The sequence below is a fragment of the Erpetoichthys calabaricus genome, chromosome 12 (genome assembly GCF_900747795.2).
Source record: "Erpetoichthys calabaricus chromosome 12, fErpCal1.3, whole genome shotgun sequence".
NCBI classification, from domain to species: Eukaryota; Metazoa; Chordata; class Cladistia; order Polypteriformes; family Polypteridae; genus Erpetoichthys; species Erpetoichthys calabaricus.
Genome location: NC_041405.2, coordinates 88746776 through 88758798, shown reverse-complemented (window position 1 = coordinate 88758798; position 12023 = coordinate 88746776). Strand labels below are relative to the sequence as shown.

At 35.8% G+C, this 12023-nt stretch overlaps 2 protein-coding genes across 3 annotated transcripts in view; one reads left to right on the top strand and one right to left on the bottom strand.

Moving 5' to 3' along the window:
• Nucleotides 1-12023, top strand: part of LOC127529965 (craniofacial development protein 2-like) — a 254110-nt gene that overhangs the window by 196591 nt on the left and 45496 nt on the right. The window lies entirely within an intron of this gene.
• Nucleotides 1-12023, bottom strand: part of arr3b (arrestin 3b, retinal (X-arrestin)) — a 28803-nt gene that overhangs the window by 15109 nt on the left and 1671 nt on the right. Inside the window, exons 2-3 of one of the 2 annotated variants that reach the window (XM_028815820.2) lie at nt 8626-8673; nt 752-782 (exon numbers count right to left, since the gene is read on the bottom strand). In XM_028815820.2, the coding sequence (XP_028671653.2) occupies nt 752-782; nt 8626-8636 (42 nt within the window). In that variant the 5' untranslated portion in view covers nt 8637-8673. The remainder of the gene's footprint in view (nt 1-751; nt 783-8625; nt 8674-12023) is intronic. The other variant, XM_028815819.2, reaches the window with a different exon arrangement.

Here is a 12023-nt window from a genome sequence, read left to right as displayed (position 1 = left end):
GACATGTGGAGAGTCAGGGTCACACAGGTTACATTCAACAGAGATCAAACTTCTGGATGTTTAAGAACTATTTTAGGAGTAGTCAGATTATTGGGTTTTTACTTTATTTAGTAACCTTTAATGGAAACCCCTCTGGTCTTTGCTATCCAATGCAGGTATGCTCTTGTTTCTGGCTGATTCTGGAAGGGGTTTTATTCTCTTCCCAGAGAGATGCAAGTTGGTCAACCTTTGTGAATAAAAGCTAGAACTGTTTTGGATGAGGCACTACAAAGGTAAGTATAGCAGCAGCAACAGAATATAAATGCCTTTGTAATTTCTGTTGTAGAGGTTGGCTCTCTCTTAAGCGAAAATTAATTTCACTTTAAGTTTTCATCCATTGATGTATCCATCCATTATTGCACCTTTTAAATATATTTCAGGGTCACAGCATATCCCGATAGTATCAGGAACAAGCCTGGACCAGTTCATATCAGGCTACTTACACAAATATTGTCAAACCTCTTTAGTAAAATTCAGGGTCATGGATGACTGTGGTGTACCCTGGTGACATTGGCACAATACAGAAACCAAACCTGGATTAGATCAGTCCCTCACATGTCTCATTGACATATAAGATTTTCAATTTACTGTGGCTAATTAAAGTAACCCATGTGTCCTTGGGATGCAGTAGAAATGGAGTAGGTAGAAAAAGTCCAGTGGTTGCTTTGCATTTGCCTATTACCAGTATAATAAACCAGATCAATTTTCTTACCTTGCTATTGGGGCTAGTTTTCTTGTAGACTCTGGGAAAGAAAAAAAAACAAAGGATGAATAATTCTATACTCCATCAGTGTGTCACGGTAAGTAACACAGCCTCACTTAATGAATTTTCAAGCATTTTCTCTGACAGGCAATGTTGATTAGTAGTTCAGAAGATGGAGCTATCAGCACAAAGTGACAGGTCACAGCCTCACAACCCAGCCTGCCTAGTATGTGCTTTTGCTGTCATGTGGAATAGTATTGACCTTACAAGACACTCTATAAAGACTGATTGCTTTTAAAGTGGCAGCATTTAATTAGAAGGGAACACAAGTCCATTTTTTTTCCTTCCTGTTCTACTTAAAAATGACAATAGTAGAACTGGAAAGATATTTAATAAATGTTTTATTATGCCTTGTTGTTTCTTTTCCACTAATTTTAGCAAAATATTGATACACAACACTTTATTTAATTGAAGTTGCAGAATTTTATTCAGATTATTTAAAGTAGTGTCTACTATGATTCTATGAAGGAAATCCACTAGAACTGGGAATAAAAAAGTGCAAGTGATACCTATGTTTTTTTTTTTTTAAAGAAGCTGGCAAAGCATAGATTTACAACATCTGGCCTGTCAGTCTTTCTTAACAAAACGTCTCCTGAGCAATCAAAAATCATTCATCATAATCACAATGAACAGCTCCATTAAAATAATGCACATTTATGTACAGATCACTAAGATCTACAGCTGCTAATCTCTCCTCAAACAAATAAACACATACAAATTGATTCTGATGGAATATTTGCTTTTTCTTTTTACTTGCCAGGACAATTACCTACTAAAATATGAATCTCTATAATATGAATTCCAGGAAGACACAAGTCCAGGGCTTTCCTCAGAAAAGAAATCCAAGCTCCTGAACAACACTCCATAAAGCATTCCCAGCCATGTTTAAGATCAAACCAGTGTAAGTCCACTGAGACAATGACATAACAAATTAAGAATAAAGTAATTTTAATGGAAACTCCATTAATCCAAAAGAATCATCAAAAATATTCTGTAGAAGGACATGCACAATAATTCAGTAGTGGAAGGGGGACAGAGGAAACTGCAAGGCAGTATGTGTCCTGGATGGAAAACCTTTACATGACCAGGATGTCATACCAACAGATCCTTGGCTGGGTTGAGCTCTGCAGGAGTAATATGTCCTCAGACCACTACTCAAATGCATCATTTTCTTGCTGTAATCTTTAAGGTTCCATCAGAGATTTCTGTTAACTGTAATATTTGTAAGAGTCTATTTGGGAACAGAAGTGCTTCCTGTAACCTGAAGTTGCTGCAGAAATACTACTAGAATTATTTTACAAGGGTCTTCACTTTCCCCAACTTAAAATGCTTGGAGTTGGGGGATGAAGAAACACAGGAACAAGGACATGTCAGGAAAGAAAGAAGAGGAGGCCAGTGTACTGAAGAAGAGGAAGGTTGAGAGGTAGGAAAGAACACTTTTTGTTATATATTTGGGTTGATAGCCCAATAGAGCTTTGGGAGGCCCAGGACATCATGTGATCATGACACACTTCCGGGTTATAGGGCACGTAAGCGTCCTTGAGCCTCCATGCAGCGTCCTCTGGTGGGCCCCACGGTGTCCAGCAGGGTTGGGAAAAAAAACCCTCCATTGTCCATAATTCCCTGCTGGTCTTCGGGGCACTTCCATGCTACAGGGAGGGCTCCATCTAGCGGCCTGAGGGTATTGGCCAGGGTAAAGGGCCGCCCATCCCTCACACTGTATACACTCCTTTCTCTCACACTCCTTATATATATTTTTAATCTTCCTAAACAAAATTCTAAGGGTTTTCCATCTGTCATGCAAAAACTCACAATCCATGGGGCCTTGTACCTTGATCTTGTTTAGTAGCTTATGATGTGATACACTCTCCTGTAGCAAAAAATTGAGGTGTGGGCTACTCTAGCAATGCAATTGGGCTTTGGGCATGGCTGACTGGAAAATATCATCAACTGCCAGATATACCATGTAGGCACAACAAACATGAGCAGCCTGGCTGCACAGACTGACACCTATGAACTCTCTGATTTTAAGAAGGTAAAAGAAGCACATAAACCATCAACTTTAGGATAGGGGGGTCTGAGTGTTTCATATATAGTTCCGCCGCCGCCAAACCATGCAACTCTTCAATTCCACTCGGGGGTGTAAACATTAACATTATACAAAGTTATTGTCTTTTTATACCTGCATTATTATCAATCTTTAATTTAATATTGTTTTTTGTATCAATAAGGTGCTGCTGGAGTATGTGAATTTCCCCTTGGGATTAATAAAGTATCTATCTATCTATCTATCTATCTATCTATCTATCTATCTATCTATCTATCTATCTATCTATCTATCTATCTATCTATCTATCTATCTATCTATCTATCTATCTATCTATCTATCTATCTATCTATCTATCTATCTATCTATCTATCTATCTAATTGTTTAATAAAAAAATTCCCTTTCTAAACATTATCTGGGTTTTGTTGGTCACAGTAGTGACACAGCAAAAAATTTCTAAAGGCAAATCTAAAGGAAATTTAAAAAACAGGCAGATGGTCAAAACACATGAAAGACAGAATCACTGATAAAAAATATTTTAAAAAAAACTAATTAAAAAAGCACAAAATAAAACCAAATAGTAACAATCTCCATATTCAATGTTAAAGGGAATATCTAGAAAATGATTGTCACAAGATCTAGAAAACAAATGCTTGAGTGATTCCTTCAAGTGACTGTTACATAACAAATATTAAAATGCAAAAGGTAGAGGAGATGTAATGGATCTTACTTTTGGCCTCCTGTTGTTTAGTCTGTGACACTTTAGGATTATTTGCATCATTTACATTTGTAAATTTACATTTACATTATTTACATTTATATTTTTAATCATTACCCTTGAAACACCATTTTGTGTCCTGGTTTTTGAATAGTTCTTGGATAGGCACTATGCCAATTGTTATTGAAGTGAAAGTAAAGTGATGTACTGTGACATTCTGTCCCACCTACAGTATATAAGAGGGTGAAGAAAGCTACTGCAAAAAAATCCTTCAAAGCTTTGGGTCCCTTTACTTATTTTTGCATTCTTTCTTGGAGTAGTGGAAGTTAAAATGCATTTCTGTGAGATCTTAAAGATTAGGACACTTTATATTTGTATTTCTTACTTTGCATTTTAGATTAAATCACTTAACTTCCGTAAAGTTTTTCCTGGTATTTTTAGACTTTTGATTTTTTTGGCTATTTTTCCTTTAATTCTACTTGCCTGAACAATTGTCCCATTACATGTCCATTAAAGGTGGGGCATGAGGCAAAACACAGCTGAAAGGTAGTTGTTGTGATGAGAGATTTTGCATATAAGTTGATAAATATGTTGTATGTCTTTATTTGTAATTTAGGCAAAGCGATGTAATTTAGTGTTACATTAGTGAGAAGTATTCATGTTTACCCCCCCCCTTTAGGACGACAGAGTTGGGGGAAGTGCTTGAAACAAATGTTTCTCTGCTAGAGTCTCTCTCTCATCCCCCACACAAAGCCAGGTTGCCTAACTGCCAAGCTTTACCTTAACATATGGTTTGGAGGGTAGGTGTTAAGATGTTCTATTTCCCCATTGGTCTGAAGTATGTCTGTTTGGAATTGGCTTGTAATAGAAGCCTTTAAGTACCACGATGCCCTATTGGCTATAGGAGTTTGACAGAACATCTATAAAATTTACCTGCTTAACCTCGCACTCTCACTCTTACTAACATCTGATGAAAGAGCATCTCTCTCTCTTACCAAACTGATGAACTGAAAGGACAACACAATGGAGAGCACAGCTCGGCAGCCATATTGAACAGGCATGTGGCGAGCTGACCACAAATGATGCCTTAACTACAGACATTTTAAGTAACTAACAAGTCTGTGTGCCACCTGAAACTATACATCATCATTTTATCAGGTTGTATGGTTGCCAATATTCAAATGTACTTTGCATATTGTTATTATTTTTGAATATTATCAATAATACATTGTTTAAATTGTAATTTAACTCCTTTGTCTTTTACTATACCTAATTGCCTGAGGTTATAGATGTAGAAGAGAAGGTGGGGAGAAGTTATATACTATAATACCTTATAAACAGTGGTAAGTCTGGGAGATGAGAGGCATTCTGACAAAGGCTACATATTAATAATACAATAGGGGAAAGTAAAAGTAGAGCAATATATTACTCTACCAAAACAAGACAATAGTGCCAGTGTTTTAGTCCAAGCTCATTCCTCACAAAACAAAATCAGAGAGAAAAGCAGTTCAGCAGCCTTCTTCATCAGATAGGACAGCCAGTTTCTTTCAAATGTGAGCCCATATGGGGCCGATAGGACTTCTGCATTAATTTTGTTGACAATGCTGTTTTATGTTTTTATTTAAATAGTTTTCAAAGATAATTCCTTGTGTTTCTAAGGCCATGCCATATTCAAAGGGCCTGGCTGAGAGCTTCCCAGTATTTCACTTGTGAATTCAACCTCCAGCTCTGCATTGGTGCTAATTTTGGATGTTCTTGTAAACCTAGTACTGGTAATCCAGCACTTACAGAGAGAGATGTGAAAGACGTATACAAAAACCTGTCCTTTTACCTCTGTCTGGAGAACTTTGTTATTTCAAAGGTTTGTTTTCATGCTGTTGTTTGCCTGTTATTAGGTTCACAGTGACAATATGCAGCTACAAAGAATCTTGCTGCTTCTAATGTTGCAGATTAATGCAAGCACACACATTTAACACACACAATGATTTTAAATATTTTTTGTCTAACAGTTTTCAGTAGTTTTCAATTTATGAAAAAACTCATGTCAAGCACTGAAATTAATTTTTGCTCTCCTCAATATAGCTTCACACATCCTCTGTTCAGGTGTGAACAAAAAAATCAGAAACATACTGCTGTACTGAGACGCTGTAATAAAACAGAGTATGGTTGCATGCATGCAGTTCTCTACCATGGTCCCCCTCTGACTTTTCACCATTGAAACAATCATGGTGCTGGTCTTTGTGTTCCAAGTAAAATAAAATCATGTCAAAACATTTCCAGATGAAAATGGGTGTTTGCCTCATCACAAGCCCCAAGGCTGGTGGGGAGCAAAGAGTGAGGTGCAATTTTTTACAGTGTGCTAGTGCCTTGATTTCATATTATATTTATTTTTACAGCCTGCTAAGTACTGGAACAATCTAGCTGAATTTAACACTTTCACAGATTAGCTGTACTGGATGCAGTACAGAAACTAACCTTAGATGAGATATCACAATATCTAATCCCCACATCATCACTTCTGTCATTGTGCTACCAAAACTAAAGTAAAAGCCACAAAGCAGGGACACAATTATTTTAATGGTAAAAGTCAAGCAAAAGAAAATAACTAAATCAGTCATTGAGGTGTTTGGAATGGCTCATTGTTGGTTTCTTGAAATTCTTTAGAGTAGAATAAACACTAGAAAATGTCATAATGTATGGAATAGCCTTCATTTTTTTTTTGCAAAGTTCAGACAAAGTTTCAGATTGGTGAGCAATCCTAAATAGATTGCAGTGCTAAAAAGCATGTCAAGCCATTAAGTTGGCAATGCAATTGAGAAGCATCACTCAAAATATAAACAAAGTAATGAATAACATTAATCTCTAGATAGCAATAAAATTACAGGGTAATAATCTTGAGCATGCCTATATTGTAACATATAGGAGGTACTATCAAGACTAACTGCCCAAGATATAAAATACAAGCTGGCTGAATAAACAAGAAAGTATCAACTTTCAGGAAAGTCACAGCAAAGAATGTTATGAAGATGGTGTCTAGCAGGTTCTTGAAAAGACCAGGAAAAAGCTAACAACTCAGATCGCCTCTATTAATCATCAGCTACTGCTATGTCACACACCAGTGTTAAAATTCAGGTGTCATGTGTTACAAAACACCTGCACATTCAACTCACGGAGCAGGCACATCCAAGGTTTGCAATGAAGGCGATCCTGAAAAACACTGTGGTGATGCTAATATGGGATGCATTGTGAACAACATCAATAATTAAATAAATAAATTAGTAAAAGTACATTTGGAAACCAAAGGTAATCTAACCTACAGGGGTCCGATTTATAAAACTTTCATACACAAAAAAGAGGCTCAAATTGTCCATATACAATTTTCACACAAAAGCTGGTATTTATAAAAGAAAACTTGACAGGAAAGCTTTCTTGAATTGATAGCAACTCTGATCCATCTGTATGCAACATTTTGGAGAAACTGGGAAATGACAACACCCTTGATTAAGTAAGAAAATGCAAACAAATTGGGTAAATGATGAACCACACACATAATAATTCATATCATCAATCCATTATAATAATGAGATTGATGTGATAAAATAATAAACCTCAAAACGTATGAATATGTTGTACAGGCTCTATTTTAGTGTCCCTCTTTAGAGGGCCAATGCTGCTGTTTTTGCACTGAAGAATTTCTATTTGTTTTTTCAACAGTTCATATACTGTAGGTTACCAATTGTCACTTCTCAGGGAACTGGCCAACAGATCCGGAATATCTCAACCAACCTTTGCTCTATCACACCTACTGTGCTGGAAGCGATAAATCTACTGACGATGTGCTACATTCAAATTTTGTATGGTGTGGGTGCACATACATAAAACATAACATGTTTTTGCCAACAAGATAAATGTAAACATAAAAAGGCAATTTGCAGCCATGCCCAGTTTTCCTAATCTCATCAGAGCAATTTATTCCATCAATGCACAAATCATCTGTGATGCCAAGATGGGTCTGCCCATGAATCATTTCTTATAAGGCAAAGTAAAACGTGAAGACAATGTTTGCCATGGCTAGCTTGTTTGTAAGGTAACCAGCTGAATAATAAGTGTTTCATACAATCAATATTGTTCATTGTAATATCAATCATGTCATTACATGTGTCAGGTGATAGTACCTAGAATATGAAGAAAGGCTATTGCACTTGCTTGCATGATCAGTTGTGGAGAGAAGCATAGGATGGTGATGTCTCGATGTATCAGCTGGGAGGCTGCTCTAGAAGCCAATGAATTTCTGCAGCAATGTGACTGAATATGTATGAGTTTGATTAGCATAGTCCATATATGGTTGTTTCAGGGTGGGGTTTGAGGAGCATTCATGTACCCAAATTTGTGAGACGATTATGATTGTGCCTACTGCAGGTTTAATTAATATCATTTTTTTGCATAATTTTTTCCTACTTTTTGGTGTGTATATTTCTATCCTCAAATCCATGCAAAGTTTTATAAATGAGATTCTAAATCTTTAAGATATTGGAGGAAAACAGAATATATGCAAATAAAAACACATAGTAATTTGGACAAAGTTCAGACCATTATTAAATACACAACTTTATATCCATGAGGAAGCAATGGTAACTGCTGCACCAATGCACCCATACAATTTTATCAATAGTTTACATAAAAAGAAGAAAAATAAAAAGAGGGATTTCAGTTGTTTTATATCTCACATACTAATCACATTGCATTTAAGAAGTTAAAAATGTGATTAAAAAACTGTATTTACCTGTTTTATTTATTTTAATACATTAATGTTTTATGAAATATATTTTATATGGGTTAATTACGATTGTTCTTTCAAGCAGTACCATTATTTTCCAATTGTTCAGGTGTTATTTTAATATTCCATACACTGTTTTCAGTCTTATTTTAGTAATTCTTTATTAATTTATCTAACCATATGTCTACTTTCTGAACTTGCTTTGCCCATTACAGATTTGCAGGGAGACAGTACCTAAACCCACAGTATGAATGAAACAGAATTTTTCAAAGGTACTTACTTTGCAGACATGTTTCTTTGGAGTGATTGAGAGTATATGTGGCCTCTGCTGGAAAGTCAACAAGAAAGAAGATCGTTAAAATAGGTTTTAAGCTTTTTATAAACTTCAGAGAGCTCTTCTGTGTTAAGCAGAAACATTTCATGGGTTATCAGTGGTATGCAACATTTATTTTAAGGGTAATTTGTATTTTCATGTTAATCTTCATTGTGAACTCATGTAACACTTATGAAGATAAAACCATTAGCATGACATAAGTGAAAAAGTTTCAATATCTCAGTTAAATCCAATGTCTTTAGGGAGGCTTACAGATGGATGTTGGCTCTAGGAGGCTAAACTGCTTGCTTAAAGCCAAAAAGGTGAGAAAATAAATGTTTATTAGAACATTTGAAAACAACAGAATATTGTAACAAAAACAGGCCTTTCAGTACAACAAGCTTTCCAATTCAATTGTGATAGATTCTCCAAAATAAAACTGAGTTAAGATCTCCAGGTCCCCAAAGTCCATAAACACTATACAAAACATCATTTATTCCATGTGTCAATGGTTCTTTATGTAAACACATTCAGGTGTTGCCATTTAGGAGCTAGTGGACGTGGGAAGAGCAGCCAGCAAAAGGCCACGTAAGGGCAATATTATATTTTAGCATTCATATGACATTTTTTCATTGATGATTCACCCAATTATCAACTAATATGACATTTGCTATATATTCCAGAGTGGCTTCCAGGTTTGTGTTCCTAATATCAAATAGTTGCAGATGATTAATCAACATATTAAGAAAGAACACTACAAAATTCTTCAGTGAATGTAAAGTGTAGCTGGGAGCTCCCTGCTATAAAAAGTTTTTGAAAATCATTCTGCCAAAGTGAAAAGGGGTTGATATCCAAAAACTGGTTTGGAAATTTTAAATATCTGTACAAAATAAGGTAATGTCTTAACTGGTTGGGTATTTTTATAAATAGAGTAAGATATAAAAACAGAAAAAGATTTATTATAGTATTGTGGTTGAAGAGGTAGTGGTAGGAGGAATTTTAATATTTTATTACATTGTTGTGTTTCATTGGAAGAATCTATTCTTTCAGGTGTTGCATTTGTAATCCCAAGAAACTATAATACTTCAACATATTATTTAACCGTTAATCATGTAATCTGTTACTGTTGTCAGAAGTATTATTTAGATAAAAATGTTCTTATATTTAAGTGTTTCTTAGGAACTCAATATCTATATAATTTCTGCCCAAATCTGATTTAAGACCTTTTAAAATAAGACAGAAAGACATAATGGCACACTTCACCTTGCATATGTAATACATTTACCTGTGACTTTAGATAACTAAAGGCTTTATTTGTTTTCTTTATAAAGTCTGTCAAAGCCAACTGTGAATGCAGAATGTTGTTTTGCAGACGTAATCCAGTCTGTACCAGTGATGCTACAATTTCTCCTGATCTACATTTACATCTTTGCAGTGCCTTCTGATGTCTTTTTGAATACATTGTTATAGTATACTGTTTATTATTTTGTAGGGAATTATCTTGTAAGATGTCTATTGATGACTACTGAAACTCTCTGCTGGTAAGTGCACTGGCATGTGTCACCAAGTCGCAGCAGATGATTGAAAATGCAGCGACACGTCTGGTGTTCATGTCACTCCTCTCTTCAGATCAATACAATGGCTTCCTGTAGCTGAAATCTTTCATGCTTGCCTACAGAGAAGTCAGTGGGTCTGCACCATATACACGGAGACACTTGTGAGGTCCAAAACTCCCTCCCGACCACTCAGATATGCTGAGGATGGAATCTGGTGATTCCACGTATAGATAGTATTAAATCTCAATTTAGACTATTTTCATGTGTAGCTCATGGCTGGAAGAATGAGCTGCCCACCTAGATTCGAAACTCTGATTTCCTCAATGTGCTCAAGAAGTGTTTGAAGACTCTCTTGTTGGGTGAACTTCTACTGTATGTGATATTAGCTATTATGCTTCTGTATATCTAAAAAATTGAAATAAGCTTATATTTTGTTTTGAGCTTTTCAGCTGTGGAAATCAATTTTGTACCCTTGTCCTGTAACACTTGTTCTCACAGGTGGCGCAGTGGTAGTGCTGCTGCTTTGCAGTAAGGAGACTGTGGAAGAAGGTGGGTTTGCTTCCCAGTTCCTCCCTGTGTGGATAGCGCTTTGAGTACTGAGAAAAGCGCTATATAAATGTAATGAATTATTATTACTTGTTCCCAAACAATTGTGTTGACTTGCTTAGGATTTTTATTAGCTAATTAAATAAAAGTAAATGTCTAGCAACAACTTGCAGAGTGAAGGATGTCATACATTCTAAATAGTATTTATAGCAGTGCACACCTATCTCTACATCCCTCCCTTTTAGTGGGCAATACATTACTATACCTTTGCCAGTGTAGCTGGCACACAGAGGAAATCTGCAGTTTCCGAGTGCAGATAGAGGACAGATGATATCACAGGTGGGCATTAGCCTCGTGAAATACAGCACATGCTGCCAGAGCCTTAAAGTGGCCAGATGATCATAACCCTACTATGTTTAATAATCTAAATCTGGAGCAGTTAATCTTTGTTGATGAGATTAATGTCTCACTGTAGCTTTGTATTATCTCGGCAGCAGGGATTAGAGTGGCTGAGCTGCTCCTTTCTTGTTCACGTGGATGAGCTGCTTATAGAGCAGCTAACATGAAAACAAGAGAGAGTAAACCAAGGAAGATAAAAAGAGCAGACAGCTAAATAAATCTACAAAGAAGCCTAGCATACGGGCAACAAGGTTACATGGGGATATACATGTTTAAATGACACTTGTGAAGGGAATTTTTATGGTTTATTTCTTAGGCATATTATAAACAAAACAATAATGGAATCATTTTGCAGACCATGTTCTTTAAGTACATAGATTAATTTTCTTGTCTGATCCCAAAAAGATGTCTGGTATGACACATCTGTCTAAACCTTTGGTAAACATATTCCTTAACAAGTGTATTAGTTCAGACTGATGGAAAAAATGACTTTCTTATGACAAATGTAAGGGGTGATTAAAAATAAACTTAACGGTTTAAAAAATGTAAAACTCAGTAACAAAGCATCTGCAGTCTAAGCCAATTTGTAAAGGACCTCACAAAGTGTTTTCATAATCTTACAAATGTTCAAATATCAATCCTGTAGTCTAATTCATTCCAGACCCTTTGTAGCATATCACTATTGATGGTTGACAAGGAAATGCTTATAGCTTTCAAGCACCAAGATCAGGAAAAAATTAAGGGTAGCTCTACAATTTGGTGCAAACAACATGTTCATGTAATACAGAGTTACTGACTAATAAAGTTTTCAAAGGGTTTACCATTTTTAAATCACATAGACATTGGCTGGGAATGGACTTCAGT